At 41.3% G+C, this 22,755-nt stretch overlaps 1 protein-coding gene across 2 annotated transcripts in view; it reads right to left on the bottom strand.

Moving 5' to 3' along the window:
• LOC135556569 (sodium- and chloride-dependent GABA transporter 2-like) overlaps window positions 1–22,755 on the bottom strand; it is a 72,493-nt gene that overhangs the window by 13,790 nt on the left and 35,948 nt on the right. For both annotated transcript variants that reach the window (XM_064989874.1, XM_064989875.1), the window contains exon 7: window positions 20,775–20,909. In XM_064989874.1, coding sequence (XP_064845946.1) covers window positions 20,775–20,909 — 135 coding nt within the window. The remainder of the gene's footprint in view (window positions 1–20,774; window positions 20,910–22,755) is intronic.

Raw genomic sequence — 22,755 nt, 5'->3', positions numbered from 1 at the left:
TTGTGAATGTTGACCTGTTTAAAGGTTTTGTTTACATCGGCTACATCGGTGCTCTCATGCATAATTCAGTGTTGCTTGCCTCGAAACGAGCATAAAAGGCATTTAGCTTGTCTGGTAGGCTTGCGTCATTGGGCAGTTCGCGTCTAGGTTTCCCTTTGTAGTCCGTAATAGTTTCAAGCCCTGCCACATCCGACGAGCATCAGAGCCGGTGTAGTGGGATTCAATCGTAATCCTTCATTGACGCTTTGCTTGTTTTATGGTTTGTCTGAGGGCATAGTGGGATTTCTTATAAGCGTCCGGATTAGTCTCCCGCTCCTTGAAAGCGACAACTCTAGCCTTTAGCTCGATAGGGATGTTGCCTGTAATCCATGGCTTCTGGTTGGAGTATGTACCTACGTACAGTCACTGTGGGGACGACGTCATCGATGCACTTATTGATGAAGCCGATGACTGAGGTGATGTATTTCTCAATGCCATTGGATGAATCCCGGAACATATTCCAGTCTGTGCCAGCAAAACAGTGCTTTAGTTTAGCATCCGCGCCATCTTACCACTTACATATTGAGCGAGACACTGGTACTTCCTGCTTTAGTTTTTGGCAGGAATCAGGAGGATAGAATTGTTGTCAGATTTGCCAAATGGAGAGCGGGGAGAGCTTTGTATTTATCTCTGTGTGTGGAGTAAAGGTGGTCTAGGATTGTTTTCCCCCTGGTTGCACATGTGACATGCTGGTAAAAATGTGGTAAAACTGATTTAAGTTTGCCTGCATTAAAGTCCCCGGACACTAGGAGCGCCGCTTCTGGGTGAGCATTTTCTTCTTTGCTTATGGCCTTATAGAGTTGGTTGAGAGCGGTCTTAGGGCCAGCTTCATTCTGTGGTGGTAAACAGACGGCTACGAATAATACAGATGAGAACTCTCTTGGTAGATAGTGTGGTCGACAGTTTATCATAAGGCACGCTACCTCAGGTGAGCAATACCTCTATTAGACATCGTGCACCAGCTGTTATTGACAAAAAGACACACAACCCCACCCCTCGTCTTACCAGAGGTAGCGTCTCTGTTCTGCTGGTGAATGGAAAATCCCGCCAGCTCTATATTGTCCATTTCTTCGTTCAGCCACGTCTCGGCCAAACATAAGATGTTACAGTTTTTAATGTCCTGTTGGTAGGATAATCGTAATAGTAGGTCATCAATTTTATTTTCTAACGATTGCACATTCAGGAGATCCCCGATCTGCGTCTCCTTTTCCGGCGTCTTTTCTTCACGAAAAATGCGTGGATCTAGGCCTGTTCCAGTGAAAGCAGGATATCCTTCTAGTCAGACTTGTTAAAGGAAAAAGTTTCTTCCAGTCCGCGGTGAGTAATCGCTTTTCTGAAGTCTAGAAGTTATTTTCGGTCATAAGATACGGTAGCAACAACATTGTGTACACAATAAGTTACAAAATAAGAAAAAAACAAGAAAAAAAATCTGTAAAACATCAGCCGTGTTCTTCGGCACCATCTTTATCCATGACCTGGAAACAGTAAGTTAAAAGGGAAAATCAAAATCCTAAAAGAGAAACATAATCATTTGAAAATCACAGGACTTGAAACTAGCATGGAAGCAGGCAACCCAACTTCCTTTATGATTAATATTTTCTATGAACTGTTCGGACAGGAGCTGCTGGATCCCATGCTGCTGATTAACATTGCACATTGCACGGGTCAACTCCACGTTGTATGATTGTTGGATCCACAGCTTTGAAGTCAAGCAGCGAATTGTTCGTCTTGCAGCGGAATCCGGGCATCTGACTTATTGAAGGAAGAAGATCAGCATCTACCCAGACCTGAGTGCTGAACTGCTAAAACAGCAGAAGACCTACAACGAGGTGAGATCCCAGCTACGCCAGCTAAACCTGAGATGCGGCTTCATCCACCAAGCAACACGTTTTCCACTGCCAAGGAAGCTCAAGACTTCTTGGAGAAGCACATCAAACCCAACACACAAGGGGACAAGCCAACAGATGGAACCCCATGACTGGCTCTTTACTCTGGTATGCTATCCATGCACAATCATGCTGCCTAACCTATGGTTACAATTGTATGCTGCCCTCAGCATAAGACAATGATGAGGAGACCTCTCATGTTTGGGTATAAGGAACAATAATACTATTATTGCTGAGCATTGAACTTGTTGTCATTATATTGCCTATGGTCCAGGACATTTACACAGTGATGACACCATGCAAATTAATGAACAATGGACAACATATGGATCCTACAGCTATCCTATTTTTGACTGTTTAGGCATTAGAATTGCATATCTCACATAGTTTCTTCTTGTTATAATTTTCATATTTTTTTCTTCATTACCCACCCTTACTCTTCAAGTCTGCTAACTTAATTGTAAAAGGTCTGAATTGGTTACTTATTTTGTTTAATTATTATTATTTTTATGTATACCTTAATACCAAAAATATGCTGCTTAAGGAATTTCATATGTAAGGCTGCCACTAGCTGTTATACTACAACCATGTAATTATAGTGCAGGGCGAGGGGAACTGGGGAGGGAGGGCTGGAGGCTAGGGAGTAGGGGGAAGGGGAATGGTTTATAGAGAGCGTCTTCTGGGTGGGGAGATTTCCCTATGGGTCCTGCTTTTTATTTTACGTCCATGGGCTTATCAACACTAAAGATAACAATTACATTTTAGAAAAACAATGGCAACACTAACTATTCTCTCGTGAAATTTGAAAGGCCTAAATATTCCTGTCAAACGTCCCAGCTGTCATACTATTCTAGCAAGAAACCATATAGAATAGCTCCAAGAAACACACAAAATGACGCACATGGAATAGAAAACCATTTCTGCAAACTAGCTGCTTTTTCATCAGCCCCAAACAAAACTACGGGTGTAATTATAATGATACATAAGAAACTCAAAATCACAGTCCTTGTAACGGTTTTCTTTATGCGAAGGAGAGTCGGACCAAAATGCGGCGTGGCTATTGAGATTCATGTTTAATGAAACAAAGGAAACACGAATCAATACAATAACAATAAACGTAACGTGAAAACCGAAACAGCCTAAACTGGTGCAAACTAACACAAGACAGGAACAGGAACAACCACCCACAAAACCCAACACCAAACAGGCTACCTCAATATGGTTCACAATCAGAGACAATGACTAACACCTGCCTCTGATTGAGAACCATGTCAGGCCAAACATAGAACTAGACAAACTAGACATGTAACATAGAATGCCCACTCAGCTCACACCCTGACCAACCAAAACATAGAAACATACAAAGCAAACTATGGTCATGGTGTGACAGTCCTTGGTAAAGGCATGTTTGGATGACTGAGGTGCCCAAAGTAAACTTCCTGTTACTCAGGCCCAGAAGCTAGGATATGCATATGCATGGTAGTATTGGATAGAAAACACACTAACGTTTTTAAAACTGTTAAAATAATGTCTGTGAGTATAACAGAACAGATTTGGCAGGCGAAACCCAGAGGACAATCCATCCAGGAATTTTTTGTTGTTGTTGAGGTCATTGGATTTTCCAATGCTTTTCTATGGGAAAGCCTCATTATTAGGACCCATATTGCAGTTCCTATGGCTTCCATTAGATGTCAACAGTCTTTCGAAATTGTTCGATGTTTTGTTTTTTGAAAAATGAAAAAGTATTCATATTCTTTCAAAGTGTCACTCAGGTGGACTCTAGTGTTTTGCAATTTACCGGATGTTGTCAAATCAATCCCAGTAACGGGATTCTAGCCGTAAGGGATCCCTAAGAGGTTTTAAATGTATCCATAATGGAAAGAAAATGACCTTTATTAATGTGTATGCTCCAAATTCATATGATCCTAAGTTGTATGATTCTCTGAACAGCATGTTGTTGGAATTAACTGAAATCCAGCTGGTTATTGGAACAGACATGAATGCCATTCTGGACATGCGGGACAAATCTAATAAGACCAACTACAATCTACAGGAAACCAAGGTTCTCCAACATGTACTCTCTGATTACAACCTCATTGATGCTTGGTGAGCTCATAGCCCTAGAGCAAAAGAGTACACTTTCTATTCAAACTGGCACAAAACATTCTCCAGAATCGATTTCGTACTCTTATCTACTCCTCTATTTAATTTAATCAAGAAAATGGAAATTCATCATATGAGCCTGTCTGATTATCATGCTTATTACGGCCAGATACATATATCAGAATATCCTAAAAGAGCCACAAGATGGTGCTTTAATGTCACTTACTACAAAATCATATTTTCTGTGAAGAATTTGAAACGGAATTGAATGAATTCATAATGATTAACAAAAATTCAGTCGACGATCCTCAGATTTTATTGCACGCCATTAAAGGTTTTATTAAAAACAAAGCAACTGCATTTGCATCTGGGCTGAACAAATCACAATTAAAGAAGATATCAGAATAGGAAAAGTTGTTAACAACGTTAGAACGTTCTCAACAAACACTTTTTTGAGATCATGTAGTGACTCCTCACTTGAAAGTCAAGACAGAACTAAATCTATTGATAAGACAGAGAACATCATTTGCAATCCATCGAGTTAGACTCAACCATTACTTCCATGGTAATTGACCCAGTCATCTACTGGCTAACAAGCTATTGAATCTGAATCAGGTGAATTACTATCAGAACCCAAATGAATCAACCAAAGATTCTTCAGTTTCTATAAAGAATTGTACACTTCTGATTGTAAATCCACACCAAGCCAGATCGAGTCCTTTTTTAAAAGAAATAAGAACTCCTCTTCTCTCAACTGTGGAAGCCGGCTTCCTGGGAGCCCATACCTGTCTCCATGAACTCATGAGGGCATTGGATAACATGAGCAGGCAAATTACCTGGTTGGGACAGTATGTAGTGTTAATTTGTTGTTATTTTATTGTTGCTCTTTAATCATTTATTTTTCTAATTTTTTCTTTCTCTTTTTTCTTTGTTTTATTTCTTAGTTCAGTTTATTTTAGTAAATGCTTTCTTAACACTTATTTTTCTTAAAACTGCATTCGAGTCGAGACCTGTTGTATTCGGTGCATGTCACACAAAATATACTTTGATTTGATTCTTGAAATCAATTTCAAATGTGACTCGTTTCAGGAAACTTGGCGTATGTCGCGTGTTACTACTTCACAGGAGATTCATTTGAAGGTAAACTTTCTTTTAAAATCAAAATGCATTTTTTGGCAGAAATGCCTTCTTGAACATTTGAACCTTCATGTGCCTTAATAACAAAACTTGTATGTCATCTGTAAATACGAATAAAATTGTTAAATTAGGTGCCTAGTTCATTTAGCCACAGAAAACCTTCCCACTAGCCTTGATTGGCTGAGATAATGAGTGGGCTGGACTTACCGAGAGATCGAGTTTTGAAATCAGTGGAATTAGAGTGTGATAGCTAAAAACACCTGTCTCCAGATTACATATTTAAACCAAGGGAGAAGCGTCCAACCATGTATATAGTTAAGATAGCTATATTTTCAGATATTACATGTTTCTAATTTTGTCAGAAAGTTGTTTTCATTTCAAGTGTACTGTTAGCTAGCTAGCTAATGTTGGCTAGCTGGCTCGCTGGCTAACGTTACTTGTATTCTCTGTGTAGTAATATTATTCGTATCTCAGAGCCATTTGTATTGCTAGTTATAGCTTAATGTTAGTTAGCTGACATTGAACCTGGTTGGTTAGCTACCTGCAGATTCATGCAGGGTAATAATGTCGTGAGTTGGGGTTATGGTTTATTGTTTAGCCAGCTAGCTACATGTTTTAACAGAAGACTCCACTATGCAAGGAACCATTTCAAAAGGATGTTCATGATGTCAATGCAACAACTGTTGATAGACGTAGCTGTTAAATTCGCTCTGGCTATCTACTCCGATTTCAGAGCACTCTGGTATGAGTGTGCCAGAGTGCAGAATAACTCATTAATTTATGAACACTCAACACCCATTGAATATGGCTGGTGTCAGTAAAAGGCGACAAAAAAGCATAATTAAATTGTTGCCAGCAGCACAGTTACAGGCACCAACACTCTGGATAAGATAAAAACAGCCTAACCAGCTCTGCTAGGGTGAGTAAAATGGTCAGAGTGAGCTGTTCTCTCATTTGTGTCTGGAAGTAGCTAACAAGCTAGCTAACGTTAACCAGTTAGCTTGGATGCTTGACTGCTGTTGTTAGGACATAACGCTCGGAACAACCCTACTCCCTGGCCAGGGCATTCAGTGTGCGCTCTGAACGCTCCAAGAGTGAAACACTCTCAATTTATGAACAGACAATCTGACAGCGCTCTGAGTTGACAGGCGGGGATATAGCTTAAGAGGGTGTGAACGATGCTGAATGGGTGTAGACAAAGAAGAGCTCTCCAGTGGGTGTACCAAAACATTCAAAGGGACTAATTAATATGATGAAAATACTACACAGTGCCTTCGGAAAATATTCAGAACCCTTGACTTGTTCCGCATTTTGTTACATAACAGCTGTATTCTAAAATATATTAAAAATATTTTAAAAATCATCATCAATCTGCACACAATACCCCATAATGACAAAGCGAAAAAAAATGTTTTTGCAAATGTATTAAAAATCCAAAACAAAAATACCTCATTTAAATAAGTATGCAGACCCTTTGCCATGAGAGTCGAACTTGAGCTCAAGTGCATCCTGTTTCCATTGATCATTCTCGAGATGTTTCTATGTAGGAGTGGCTTCGGGACAAGTCTCTGAATGTCCTTAAGTGGGCCAGCCAGAGCCCGGACTTGAACCAGGTCTAACATCACTGGAAAGACCTGAAAATAGCTGAGCAGCAACGCTCCCATTCAAACCTGATAGAGCTTGAGAGGCTCTGCAGAGAAGAATGGGAGAAACCCGCCAAATACAGGTGTGCCAAGCTTGTAGTGTCATAACCAAGACGACTCGAGGCTGTAATCGCTGCCTAAGGTGCTTCAACAAAGTACTGCGTAAAGCGTCCGAATACTTACAGCACCAGTCAAAAGTTTAGACACACCAACTCATTCAAGGGTTTTTCTTATTTTTACAATTTTCTACCATTGTAGAATAATAGTGAAGACATCAAAACTATTAAATAACAAATCATATGTAATCCTGTAATAACCAAAAAAGTGTTTAACAAATCAAAATATATTTCATATTTGAGATTCTTCAAAGTAGCCACCCTTTGCCTTGATGACAGCTTTGCACACTCTTCAGGTTCTCTCAACCAGCTTCACCTGGAATGCCTTTCCAAAGGTCTTGAAGGAGTTCCAACATATGCTGAACACTTGTTGGCTGCTTTTCCTTCACTCTGCAGTCCAACTCATCCCTAACCATCTCAATTGGGATGAGGTCGGGTGATTGTGGAGGCCAGGTCATCTGATACAGCACTCCATCATTCTCCTTCTAGGTCAAACAGCCCTTACACAGCCTGGATGTGCGTTGGGTCATTGTCCTGTTGAAAAACAAATTATAGTCACACTAAGTGCAAACCAGATGGGATGGAGTATCGCTGCAGAATGCTGTGGTAGCCATGCTGGTTAAGTTTGCTTTGAATTCTAAATAAATCACAGATAATGTCACCACCACACCTCCTCCTCCATAATTCACGGTGGGAACCACACATGCGGAGATCATCCGTTCATCTACTCTGCGTCTCACAAAGACACGACGGTTGGAACCAATAATCTTAAATTTGGACTCATCAGACCAAAGGACAGATTTCCACCAGTCTCATGTCCATTGCTCCTGTTTTTTGGCCCAAGCAAGTCTCTTCTTATTGGTTTCCTTTAGTAGTGGTTTCTTTGCAGCAATTCCACCATGAATGCATGATTCACACCGTCTCCTCTGAACAGTTGATGTTGAGATGTGTCTGTTACTTGAACTCTGTGATTAAATTTATTAGGGCTGCAATTTCTGAGTCTGGTTGGTCTAATAATCTTATCGTCTGCACCAGAGGTAACTCTGGGTCTTCCTTTCCTGTGGCGGGCCTCAAGAGAGGTTTTTGATGGTTTTTGCAACTACACTTGAAGAAACTTTCAAAGTTCTTGAAATGTTCCGCATTGACTGACCTTCATGTCTTAAAGTAATGATGGACTGTCATTTCTCTTTGCTTATTTGAGCTGTTCTTACCATAATATGAACTTGGTCTTTTACCAAATAGGGCCATCTTCTGTATACCATCCATACCTTGTCACAACACAACTTATTCGCTCAAATGCATTAAGAAGGAAAGAAATTCTACAAATTAACTTTTAACAAGGCACTCCTGTTAAATGAAATGCATTCCAGGTGACTACCTCATGAAGATGGTTGAGCTACCAAGATGATTGCGCTCAGGTCTGTTCAATGCTGGCCCAACCAATCAGATTCAACTCTTCAAGATTGATTCGATCACGCGGACTGGGATATGTTCCGCATTGCGGCAAACAACAACATTGATGAATACGCTGAGTCGGTGAGCGAGTTTATTAGCAAGTGCATCGGTAATGTCGTCCCCACAGCGTCTATTAAAACATTCCCAAACCAGAAACCGTGGATTGATGGCAGCGTTTGCGCAAAACTGAAAGCGTGAACCACTGCTTTTAATCAGTGCAAGGTGACCAGAAACATGACCAGGGTCTACAGTCAATCACGGACTACAAAAGGAAAACCAGCCCCATCGCGGACCAGGATGTCTTGCCCCCAGACAGACTAAACAACTTATTTGCTCGCTTTGAGGACAATACAGTACCATTGACACAGCCCACTATCAAAACCTGCGGGCTTTCCTTCACTGCAGCCGACGTGAGCAAAACATTTAAACGTGTCAACCCTCACAAGGCTCCAGGCCCAGGCGGCATCCCCAGCCGCGTCCTCAGAGCATGCGCAGACCATCTGGCTGGTGTGTTTACGGACATGTTCAATCAATCCTTATCCCAGTCTGATGTCCCCACATGCTTCAAGAGGGCTGTTCCCAAGAAAGCTAAGGTAACTGAGCTAAATGACTAGCACTCACTTCCGTCATCATGAAGTGCTTTGAGAGACTAGTCAAGGACCATATCACCTCCACCCTACCTGACAACCTAGACCCACTCCAATTTGCTTACTGCCCCAATAGGTCCACAGACAATGCAATCGCAATCACACTGCACACTGCCCTAATCCATCTGGACAAGAGGAATACCTATGTGAGAATGCTGTTCATCGACTACAGCTCAGCATTTAACACCATAGTACCCTCCAAACTCGTCATCAAGCTCGAGACCCTGGGTCTCGATCTCGCCCTATACAACTGGGTCCTGGACTTCCTCACGGGCCGCCCCCAGGTGGTGAGGGTAGGCAACAACATCTCCACCCTGCTGATCCTCAACACTGAGGCAATACCTGCTCAGTTCCGTTCGGAATAAGTACAAGTAGCAGGCTCGGTGACCCCATCTCACATCTGCAAATTTTACAAGTTCCTGGAGGCCCTGGCCCAGGCTATTCAAAAATCAAATAAATTACAACAATATCTCTCAATTCTACAGATCACCTCAACTCATTATACACCAACAATAACTTAATTTATCTAGCAATGTACTCAATGGTTTGTAGGCTTCCTTGCTCACACACGCTTTTTCAGTTCTGCACACAAATTTTCTATAGGACTGAGGTCAGGGCTTTGTGATGGCCACTCTAATACCTTAACTTTGTTGTCCTTAAGCCATTTTGCCACAACTTTGGTAGTATGCTTGGGGTCATTGTCCATTTGGAAGACCCATTTGCGACCAAGTTTTAACTTCCTGACTGATGACTTGAGATGTTGCTTCAATATATCCACATAATTTTCCTGCATCATGATGCCATCTATTTTGTGAAGTGCACCAGTCCCTCCTGCAGCACAGCATCCCCACAACATGATGCTGCCACCCCTGTGCTTCACGGTTGGGATGGTGTTCTTCAGTTGCAAGCCTCCCCCTTTTTCCTCCAAACAAAATGATGATCATTATGGCCAAACAGTTCTACAATACGATCTTTGTCCCCATGTGCAGCTGCAAACCCTAGTCTGGCTTTCTTATGGTGGTTTTGGAGCAGTGGCTTCTTCCTTGCTGAGCGGCATTTCAGGTTATGTCGATATAGGACTAATTTTACTGTGGATATAGATACTTTTGTACCTGTTTCCTCCAGCATCTTCACAAGGTCCTTTGCTGTTGTTCTGGGATTGATTTAAACTTTTCGCACCAAAGTACCTGAGCGGTATGATGGCTGTGTGGTCCCATGGTGTTTATACTTGCGTGCTATTATTTTTACAGATGAACATGGTACCTTCAAGCGTTTAAAAATTGCTCCCAAGGATGATCCAGACTTGTGGAGGTCTACCATTTTTGTCTGAGGTCTTGGCTTATTTCTTTTGATTTTCCCATGATGTCAAGCAAAGAGGCAGTGAGATTGAAGGTAGGCCTTGAAATACATCCACAGGTACACCTCCAATTGACTCAAATTATGTCAATTAGCCTGTCAGAAGCTTCTAAAGCCATGACATCATTTTCTGGAATTTTCCAAGCTGTTTAAAGGCACAGTCAACTTAGTGTATGTAAATTTCTGACCCACTGGAATTGTGATACAGTGAGTTATAAATGAAATATCTGTATGTTAACAATTGTTGGCTAAATTAATTGTGTAATGCACAAGGTAGATGTCCTAACCGACTTGCCAAAACTGTTGTTTGTTAACAAGAAATTCGTGGAGTGGTTGAAAAACAAGTTTTAATGACTCCAACCAAAGTGTATGTAAACTTCCGACTTCAACTGTATGTGTGTTGACTGAATATACGCAAGTGATGTCCGCTAAATGAACGCATTGATGGCGCAGACATATAGCCTCGGCTACTAAGCACAGATAAATAAAAACTCAAAACATGCTGTTCTGTTCTTTTGCCATACATTTTCTTAGTATCATATTTTTTTGACCTTCCTAAACTAAAGCCTTATATGAAGCAGACAATGTCTTCTTAATGCAGTGAGGGGACAGAGAAATAAAATGTATTGGCTCTTGGCTGAATGTGAATTCCATCTCAAATAATTTTAAAAAGTATACATGTCCCAACTGTGGATATACTTTTAGACCTATAGGCTTTAGCCAATGTTCTCTGTAGACACACAGGCACAAGCAATTATTGGGGTGGGGTCACACATACCAATGGAGGGTGTGACACTACACAACCAATGCTCCCTGTAGACACACAGGCACAAGCAGTTGGGTGTGTGGGTGGGTGGGGGTTCACACACACCAATGAAGGGTGTGGCACACTACACAATTTAATTTGTTTCTGTTCTGAGTCTCCACTCAGCCACACACCGAAGCCAAGCAAACATAGCCTACTCGAAAAGATGCATTACTTTTCCAATATAATGTATATGTCATTCAATTAATTTTAAGAACTCCAAATGCAGGACAAAAAACATGTATTATTATTTTTTACTTTATTTTGTAAATATTTTCTTAAACTGCATTGGTGGTTAAGGGCTTGTAGGTAAGCATTTCACGGTAAGGTCAACACCTGAAGGGGTGCATCAAATCAAACCAAATTTTATTTGTCACATACACATGGTTAGCAGATGTTCTGCTTGTGCTTCGAGTTTCGACCACGCAGTAATATCTAACAAGTAATCTAACAATTTCACAACAACTACCTTATACACACAAGTGTAAAGGAATGAATAAGAATATGTACATGTAAATATATGGATGAGCGAAGGCCATGGGGCATAGGCAAGATGCAGTAGATGGTATAGAGTACAGTATATACATATGAGATGAGTAATGTAGGTTATGTACACACTATATAAAGTGGCATTGTTTAAAGTGACTAGTAATACATTTATTACATCCAATTTTCAATTATTAAAGTGGCTAGAGATTTGACTCAGTATGTTGGCAGCAGCCACTCAATGTTAGTGATGGCTGTTTAACAGTCTGATGGCCTTGTGATAGAAGCTGTTTTTCAGTCTCTCGGTCCCTGCTTTTATGCACCTGTACTGACCTCGCCTTCTGGATGATAGCGGGGTGAACAGGCAGTGGCTCGGGTGGTTGTTGTCCTTGATGATCTTTTTGGCCTTCCTGTGACATCAGGTGGTGTAGGTGTCCTGGAGGGCAGGTAATTTGCCCCCGGTGATGTGTTGTGCAGACCTCACTGCCCTCTGGAGAGCCTTACGGTTATGGGCGGAGCAGTTGCTGTACCAGGCGGTGATACAACCAGACAGGATGCTCTTGATTGTGCATCTGTAAAAGTTTGTGAGTGTTTTTGGTGATAAGACAAATTTCTTCAGCCTCCTGAGGTTGAAGAGACGCTGTTGTGCCTTCTTCACCATGCTGTCTGTGTGGGTGGACCATTTCAGTTTGTCCGTGATGTGTAAGCCAAATAACTTAAAACTTTCTACTCTCTCCACTACTGTCCCATCGATGTGGATAGGGGGGGTGCTCCCTCTGCTCTTTCCTGAAGTCCACGATCATCTCCTTTGTTTTGGTGACGTTGAGTGTGAGGTTATTTTCCTGACACCACACTCCGAGGGCCCTCACCTCCTCCCTGTAGGCCATCTCGTTGTTGTTGGTAATCAAGCCTACCACTGTAGTGTCGTCTGCAAACTTGATGATTGAGTTGGAGGCGTGCGTGGCCACGCAGTCGTGGGTGAACAGGGAGTACAGGAGAGGGCTCAGAACGCACCCTTGTGGGGCCCCAGTGTTGAGGATCAGTGGGGTGGAGATGTTGTTACCTACCCTCACCACCTGGGGTGGCCCATCAGAAAGTCCAGGACACAGTTGCACAGGGCGGGGTTGAGACCCAGGGTCTCGAGCTTGATGAAGAGTTTGGAGGGTATTATGGTGTTAAATGCTGAACTGTAGTCGATGAACAGCATTCTCACATAGGTATTCCTCTTGTCCAGATGGGTGAAGGCAGTGTACAGTGTGATAACGATTGCGTCGTCTGTGGACCTATTGGGGCAGTAAGCAGATTGGAGAGGGTCTAGGGTGTCAGGTAGGGTGGTGGTGATATGATCCTTGACTAGTCTCTCAAAGCACTTCATGATGATGGAAGTGAGTGCTACGGGGCGATAGTCATTTAGCTCAGTTACCTTAGCTTTCTTGGGAACAGGAACAATGGTGGCCCTCTTGAAGCATGTGGGAACAGCAGACCAAGCTAGGGATTGATTGAATATATCCGTAAACACACCAGCCAGCTGGTCTGCGCATGCTCTGAGGACGCGGCTAGAGATGCCGTCTGGGCCGGCAGCCTTGCGAGGGTTAACAGATTAAATGTTTTACTCACATTGGCTGCGGTGAAGGAGAGCCCGCAGGTTTTGGTAGCGGGCCATGTCAGTGGCACTGTATTGTCCTCAAAGCGAGCAAAGAAGTTGTTTGGTTTGTCTGGGAACAAGACATCGGTGTCCGCGACGGGGATGATTTTCTTTCTGTAATACGTAATCCGTGATGTAGACCCTGCCACATATGTCTCGTCTCTAAGCCGTAGAATTGCGACTCTACTTTGTCTCTATACTGATGCTTAGCTTGTTTGATTGCCTTGCGGAGGGAATAGAGTAGCAATGATCCAGAATGCTGCCATTCCGGGTCGCACATTCGATATGCTGATAAGGTTTAGGGAGCCTTGTTTTCAGATTAGCTGCCTGGTATTGCAACTGCTTGGCCTCCGACCGCAAGGCACTACAGAGGGTAGAGCGTACGGCCCAGTACATCACTGGGGCCAAGCTTCCTGCCATCCTGGATCTCTTTACCAGGTGGTGTCAGGGGAAGGCCCAGACACCCTAGTCAAAGACGGATCTCTCTGCTACCGCACGGCAAGCGGTACTGGAGTGCCAAGTTTAGGTCCAAAAGGCTTCCTAACAGCTTTAAACACCCCACGCCATAGGACTCCTGAACAGCTAATCAAAGGGCTCCCCAGATCCTTCTTGTATGCTGCTACTATTCTCTATTTATTATCTATGCATAGTCACTTTAACTCTACTTACATGTACATTTTACCTCAATTACCTGAACTACCCAGTGCCCCCGCACATTGACTCTGTACCGGTACCCCCTGTATATAGCCTCACTATTGCCATTTTACTCCTGCTGTTAACTTATTTGTTACTTTTATTTTCTATTTTTTACTTATCTATATTTTACTTAAAACACTTATTTTTCTTAAAACGTCTTAAAGCTTTGTTGGTTAAGGGCCTGTAAGTAAGCATTTCACTGTAAATTCTACACCTGTTGTATTAGGCGCATGTGACAAATAAAATTGTGTGGTCTTCGTGCCAGCATCTGTTTGTGGTGGTAAATAGCCACGAAAAGTATAGCTAAGAACTCTCTCCGCCCCCCCTCGTTTTAACGGTGTGTGCTGTTCTATCCTGCCGGTGCAGAGTATATCCCGCTAGCTGAATATCCATGTCGTCATTCAGCCACGATTCCATGAAACATAGGACATTACAGTTTTGATGTCCCATTGGTAGGATATTCGTGATTGCACCTCGTCTATTTTTTTCCCAATGATTGCACGTTGGCGAGTAATATTGACGGTAACTGCAACTTTCCTACTCGCCTTCTGCGGGTCCTGACAAGGCAGTTGGCTCTTCGTCCTCTGTAACTGCGTCGCTTCCTCTTGCGAATAAACGGGATTTCGGCCCTGCCAGGTGTTTGGAGAATATCATGTGAGTCTTGCTTGTTGTTGAAAAAAATCGTTGTCTAATCCGAGGTGAGTGATCGCTGTCCTGATATCCAGAAGCTCTTTTCTGCCGTAAAATACGTACAAAATAAATTACAAATACGCGAAAAAAAACACATAATAACACAATTGGTTGGGCGCCCGTAAAACTGCTGCCATTTCTTCCGGCGCTATTTTTAAATAAAAAATACAAAAATTAATAGAGCCCTCACTCATTCATGGCTTTGGTTCAAAATAAATAACTACAGACACATTCTTTCTTTAGTCTTTAACAAAGCACATTGTTTACCAAGTTAATCTGCTCATGTTGTTTGTGAGTGAGTGAGTGTGTGTGTGTTCAATTACTTGTGACGTGGTTACAATAAAGAAGGTAAACGAATGAAATCAAATAAATCCTATTCAAAATGAATAATCAGATGCAAGCTTGTCATTTTTCCAACACACATATTAGTCTACAGCACTCGTATTTCCTCAACAATGACAAGCATTTAAAGGCTATAATAGGCTACCCCCTCTCTTCTGAATATACTGTAGGTAGTAAAATCGAATGAAAAATGAACCTGGTAATCTAATTTAATTTACTGCGGGCCTATGGGTTTAACATTCTGAATGAATAATTATGTTGAACAGAGAAGACGCTTCTTATGAATTCCCTGAGATGATCCATTACCCAACAAAATAATTAATTGTTTTTAGACAGACAGTAGACTATTATTCCTATTTCCTGGATGACTGAATTTTTCTGCACTGTATTCAACATTTGGATAAAAGAAATCATGCCATGAATTAAGAATGATTTATTTTTATTTTCACAATGCAATGTGGCATATTGACAACTCAAATGACTATGAAAGAGCCTTAACCTACAAAAAGCCTATAGCCGACATAACAAAACAATATATTACATTCAATATAGTTTAGATAACACCGTAATTTAATTGTAACTTAAAAAACAATTCCTGGAATCGAATATAGGCTGCAAAAATCCTACATATTGAGTATAAGCCTACTGAAACTTCTACCAGCCGCACCAGTTTAGGCCTATGGCCTGCGGATGGCCCATGGCCTGCGGATGGCCCATGGCCTGCGGATGGCCCATGGCCTGCGGATGGCTATTCTTTCAGAACGGCTGGCCTTCTGTTGTCTGCGGTTTTGAATTGGGAACTGTCCCACTCTGTGCTGAATAGCACCACTCCACGAGACAACACTCTTTGTATATATAATGGGCTGTAAGGCACAAGTATCCTGTTTCGGGAACATCGTCGGGCCACATCAAGTGCAATTGCGTCAATACCCAAGTTCTCTTTCAACTCCGGGATTTTGTTTTGGCCCATGCAGGACTCTATAGTGCGAGAGAAGAGAGGCTCTTGGACAGAAGAGAGACTCTTGGACAGAAACATTCACACCTCCAATAACTTACAAAAGGATCGTCTAATAGCTTGGCTAGGTGTGAAAATTCAGTTTAGGCTACGGATAGATGTTGCCGGTCAGTCATCTGAGTGAGGACATAAGTGAGCGCACCTTCTGAATGAATGATTATGGAATGTTACCGAATAGATAACAACAATAGAAAGAAGCATTTGGTGACATCTCGATATACAGCATTTCCCTCACTCACAACAACAAATGTGCAAAAGTACCCCAATTAGCGGAAGAGGTGGGGGCATCTTCTTGTTGTGCCAATGTGCTGAAGTTTATAACAGCTGTCAGTCACAACCCATACAGCACTGTGAACTGGAGAACGGGCTACAACAAAAATAATCGCCAGGATATAATATAAAAAAGAGAATGGAGAATGTAACTAGTTACATTTGAATTGAAACAACCAGATTTAACTGAAAAGAAACAAATGTCGGCCTTAGGGAGCGGTGTCCTGCGCAGAATGGTTGAGCTAATGTGATTAGCATGATGTTGTAAGCAACAAGAACATTTCCCAGGACATAGACATGTCTTACATGGTCAGAAAGCTTAAATTGCGCTGTTCAATTTACAGTAGCTATTACAGTGAAAAAATACCATGCTACTGTTTGAGGAGAGTGCACAGTTATGTACTTGAAAATGTATCAATTAACCAATTAGGCACATTTGGGCAGACTTGATACAATATTTTGAACAGTAATGCAATGGTTAATTGTATCAGTCTAAAACTTTGCACATACATTGCTGCCGTCTAGTGGCCAAAATCTAAATAGGCCTTTCTCTTGCATTTCAAAGATGATGTAAAATAAAATAGAAAATAGGAAACTAAATGTTTTTTCTTTGTATTATCTTTTACCATATCTAATGTGTTTATATTATTCTATATTAATTTCACATTTCCAAAAACTTCTTAGTGTTTCCTTTCAAATGGTATCAAGAATATGCATATCCTTGTTTCAGGTCCTGAGCTACAGGCATTTAGATTTGGGTATGTTATTTTAGGAAAAAATGTATAAAAAGGGTCCGATCCTAACTATCCAAATATTTCATACACTATTCTGCACAAATTGGGACTTGGTTTGCTTGATCTTCTTTGTTTTTTTTTATTCCAATGGGCCTATAATGAAATATTTTAATCATGAAGTGTATTCACAATTGCATGGCATGGTGTTCTTTACTCGGCTTCTAATGCCCTGATTAATAAATGGAGTAGATGTGCTCAAAGATGCCCACTGGTGGTTCAAACTTTTAATTGAGGAACGACTGTATCCATTAAACAATGTAAACTACGCTTTGGTCCTGTTATTGCTCACACAATTTATATTTGGTGCAAAATGTTTAAACAATGTAACTTGGCATGCCCATTAGCCAATATTTCCCAATAATGCCTTGCAATCTGGAAGGCAGCCTTCTGCATCCCCACAATGGTCCAAATTTGGAATCCGTAACTTGCCAATATCATGGACAGTAATGGTTTGAGAACATTCAAAGATTTGAAAGACACATATACCTGTACTACCGGTAAAAGGTTTTAGAACACCTATTCATTCAAGAGTTTTTGTATATTTGTACTATTTTCTACATTGCAGAGTAATAGTGAAGACATCAAAACTATGAAATAACACATATGGAATCATGTAGTAACCAAAAAAGTGTTAAACAAATCAAAATAGATTTTATATGAGTTTCTTCAAATAGCCACCCTTTGCCTTGATGACAGCTTTGCATACTCTTGGCATTCTCTCAACCAGTTTCACCTGGAATGCTTTTCCAACAGTCTTGACGGAATTCCCACATATACTGAGCACTTGTTGGCTACTTTTTCTTCACTCTGCGGTCCGACTCATCCCAAACCATCTCAATTTGGTTGAGGTCGGGGGGTTGTGGAGGCCAGGTCATCTGATGCAGCACTCCATCACTCTCATTCTTGGTAAAATAGCCCTTACACAGCCTGGAGTTGTGTTGGGTCATCGTCCTGTTGAAAAACAGATGATAGTTCCACTAAGCCCAAACCAGATGGGATGGAGTATCGCTGCAGAATGCTATGGTAGCCATGCTGGTTAAGTGTGCATTAATTTCTAAATAAATCACACAGTGTCACCAGCAAAGCACCCCCACACCATACCATCTTCTCCATGCTTTACGGTTGGAAATACACATGCAGTTATCATCCGCTCTTCCACACCTTGTCTCAGAAAGACACGGCGGTGGGAACTAAACATCTCCAGTTTGTACTCCACACCAAAGGACACATTTCCCAAGCAAGTCTCTTCTTCTTATTGGTGTCCTTTAGTAGTGGTTTCTTTGCAGCAATTCAACCATGAAGGCCTGATTCACACAGTCTTATCTGAACAGTTGATGTTGAGATGTGTCTGTTGAACTCTGAAGCATTTATTTGGGCTGCAATTTTTGAGGCTGGTAACTCGAATGAACTTATCTTCTGCAGCAGAGGTAACTCTGGGTCTTCGATTCCCATGGCAGTCCTCATGAGAGCCAGTTTCATCATAGCACTTGATGGTTTTTGCAACTGCACTTGAAGAAACTTACAAAGTTCTTGAAATATTCCTGACCATGTCTTAAAGTAGTGATGGACTGTCGTTTCTCTTTGCTTATTTGAGCTGTTCTTGCCATAATATGGACTTGGTCTTTTACCAAATAGGGCTATCTTCTGTATCTTCCTTGTCACAACACAACTGATAGGTTCAAACACATTAAGAAGGAAATCAATTCCACAAATTCATTTTTAACAAGGCACACACGTTAATTGAAATGCATTCCTGGTTGAGAGAATGCCAAGAGTGTTCAAAGCTGTCATCAAGGCAAAGGGTGGCTATTTGAAGAATCTCAAATATAAAATATATTTTGATTTGTTTAACTCTTTTTCGGTTACTGTCACGCCCTGATCTGTTTCACCTGTTCCTGTGATTGTCTCCACCCCCTCCAGGTGTTGCTTATTTCCCCCATTGTATTTATCCATTTCTCTCTGTGCCAGTTCGTCTTATATGTTAGTCAAGTCAACAAGTGTGTTTTTCCTGTTCTCCTTTTGCTATTCTCTTTTTGATAGTCTTCCCGGTTTTGACCCTTGCCAGTTTCTGGACATTCGGTTGGCCGTTTTATGTGTGGATGAATTGTCGGAGTAGAGGTCCTTGTGCATTTCAGGTAAAATAACAACTCAATGTTTATATCCCAGGACCATTTATAAACTCAATATTTATATCCCAGGCTAGCAACTGCAAGCTAGCTAAATAGGACAAATTAACGAAAGCTATTAAGTGCAAGCTAACTAGCTAAATTGCCATACATGTTTAATGCTTTTCAACCTGTCCCCAAATTAATGTAATTGGTTCAGAGTTTGTTTTGATATTTTCATTTTTTAAATATTTTAATATTTTACATTGCAGAGTAATAGTGAAGAAATCAAAACTATGAAATAACTCATGGAATCATGTAGAAACCAAAAAAAGTGTTAAACAAATCAAAATATATTTAATATTTGAGATTCTTCAAATAGCCACCCTTTGCCTTGATGACAGCTTTTCACACTCTTGGCGTGTCGTGATCTGCATGTCGTGATCGCGTTTGGTGTGCGGGGGCAAAATAAGTTTATGCACGATGGCCCACGCGCGCAGCCGGTTTGGGTTCCGTGTAAGACTCCAACCATCTGCCTCCTGTGTTTGCAGCTGGTTCTCGGCTTGTGCCTTGATAGGTTACTACATCATTCCATATGTGTTATTTCATAGTTTTGATGTCTTCACTATTATTCAACAATATAGAAAATAGCAAAAATAAAGAAACCCTTGAATGAGTAGGTGTTCTAAAACATTTGACCGGTAGTGTATACAGTGCATTTGTAAAGTATTCAGACCCCTTGACTTTTTTCACATTTTGTTATGTTACAGCCTTATTCTAAAATGGATGAAATCGTTTTCCCCCCTCATCATTGTACACACAATACCCCATAATGACAAGGCAAAAACAGGTTTTTAGAATGTTTGCCTATTTATTTATTTTTAAGTATTCAGACTCTTTACTCAGTACTTTGTTGAAGCACCTTTGGTATCGATTATGGCCTCAATTCTCCTTGGGTATGACACTACAAGCTTGGCACACCTGTATTCTTCTCTCCAGATCCTCTCACTCGTCAAATAATTCTAGGGACTGGCAACTTTACAGATTCGGTCATTCTCTGGCACGGCATTAGTTTGAAAGACAACATCCTCCTGGTTTTTCCCATGTCATGTTCTGCTCTCTTTACCAGACAAGGTTTTATTTGTTAATGATCCAGCACTATAACATTCTTGGTGATATTGCGCTAGCTCCCAAGGGGTTGGAGGACAATCCTACATCACTCCCAAAGCACCACTCCTCCTAATCAAAGTATAATAATCACTTTCATATTAGTATTACTCGCTCAACTAACGAAGTGAATCATTTATCGTCCAAGTTATATGTACTGGAACACAGTTCTACAGTAACTATAGTAACCTTGGGGAATACACAAGAGGTGTGACTGTGAGGTGTTCTATTTCTGACAGGCAGAGGTCAGAGGAGTGCTGGGTCAGTCAGTCTAAAGGGTCATCGTGTCAACCACTGTCCACACACACTGTGGGGCTTTTCCACTTCCCACAGATGTGATGGTCGGGATGTGTGCGTGTGTGTTTGTGTGTGCGTACCTGTGGGTCGGACAGGCGGCTCAGGTCTGGGTAGAGGTAGAATTGGATTCCTATGAAGGCTCCCGGTAGGGTGACCCCTCTGATGAGCAGGATACACAGCATGATGTAGGGGAAGGTAGCTGTAAAATACACCACCTGAGGGAACAGGGTTAGGGTTGTACTGGACATACACACGGCTACGGTATGCACAGTGCAAAACAGTACAGCACCAAGAATCACAGATAGCAATGTACAACACAGTGGGTTAAGCAGGTGTCTATTCATAATAAGAAGCAAAAAAGTCATTGAATGGTCTCTACCACACACTCTAAAAAATAGAAGAGCTATCTAGAACGTAAAAGGGTTTTTCTGCTGTTAACATAGGGAGAACCCTTTTTGGTTCCAGGGAGAACCCTCTGTAGAAAGGGTTCTACAGTGCCTTGCGAAAGTATTCGGCCCCCTTGAACTTTGCGACCTTTTGCCACATTTCAGGCTTCAGACATAAAGATATAAAACTGTATTTTTTTGTGAAGAATCAACAATAAGTGGGACACAATCATGAAGTGGAACGACATTTATTGGATATTTCAAACTTTTTTAACAAATCAAAAACTGAAAAATTGGGCGTGCAAAATTATTCAGCCCTCTTAAGTTAATACTTTGTAGAGCCACCTTTTGCTGCAATTACAGCTATAAGTCGCTTGGGGTATGTCTCTATCAGTTTTGCACATCGAGAGGCTGAAATTTTTTCCCATTCCTCCTTGCAAAACAGCTCGAGCTCAGTGAGTTTGGATGGAGAGCATTTGTGAACAGCAGTTTTCAGTTCTTTCCACAGATTCTCGATTGGATTCAGGTCTGGACTTTGACTTGGCCATTCTAACACCTGGATATGTTTATTTTTGAACCATTCCATTGTAGATTTTGCTTTATGTTTTGGATCATTGTCTTGTTGGAAGACAAATCTCCGTCCCAGTCTCAGGTCTTTTGCAGACTCCATCAGGTTTTCTTCCAGAATGGTCCTGTATTTGGCTCTATGCATCTTCCCATTAATTTTAACCATCTTCCCTGTCCCTGCTGAAGAAAAGCAGGCCCAAACCATGATGCTGCCACCACCATGTTTTACAGTGGGGATGGTGTGGTCAGGATGATGAGCTGTGTTGCTTTTACGGCAAACATAACATTTTGCATTGTTGCCAAAAAGTTCAATTTTGGTTTCATCTGACCAGAGCACCTTCTTCCACATGTTTGGTGTGTCTCCCAGGTGGCTTGTGGCAAACTTTAAACAACACTTTTTATGGATATCTTTAAGAAATGGCGTTCTTCTTGCCACTCTTCCATAAAGGCCAGATTTGTGCAATATACGACTGATTGTTGTCCTATGGACAGAGTCTCCCACCTCAGCTGTAGATCTCTGCAGTTCATCCAGAGTGATCATGGGCCTCTTGGCTGCATCTCTGATCAGTCTTCTCCTTGTATGAGCTGAAAGTTTAGAGGGACGGCCAGGTCTTGGTAGATTTGCAGTGGTCTGATACTCCTTCCATTTCAATATTATCGCTTGCACAGTGCTCCTTGGGATGTTTAAAGCTTGGGAAATCTTTTGTATCCAAATCCGGCTTTAAACTTCTTCACAACAGTATCTCGGACCTGCCTGGTGTGTTCCTTGTTCTTCATGATGCTCTCTGCACTTTTAACGGACCTCTGAGACTATCACAGTGCAGGTGCATTTATACGGAGACTTGATTACACACAGGTGGATTGTATTTATCATCAGTAGTCATTTAGGTCAACATTGGATCATTCAGAGATCCTCACTGAACTTCTGGAGAGAGTTTGCTGCACTGAAAGTAAAGGGGCCGAATAATTTTGCACGCCCAATTTTTCAGTTTTTGATTTGTTAAAAAAGTTTGAAATATCCAACAAATGTCGTTCCACTTCATGATTGTGTCCCACTTGTTGTTGATTCTTCACAAAAAAATACAGTTTTATATCTTTATGTTTGAAG

The sequence above is a fragment of the Oncorhynchus masou genome, chromosome 15, assembly GCF_036934945.1.
Source record: "Oncorhynchus masou masou isolate Uvic2021 chromosome 15, UVic_Omas_1.1, whole genome shotgun sequence".
NCBI classification, from domain to species: domain Eukaryota; kingdom Metazoa; phylum Chordata; class Actinopteri; order Salmoniformes; family Salmonidae; genus Oncorhynchus; species Oncorhynchus masou.
Note: the sequence above shows the minus strand (reverse complement) of the source record. Positions and strands in the feature narration are given on the sequence as shown.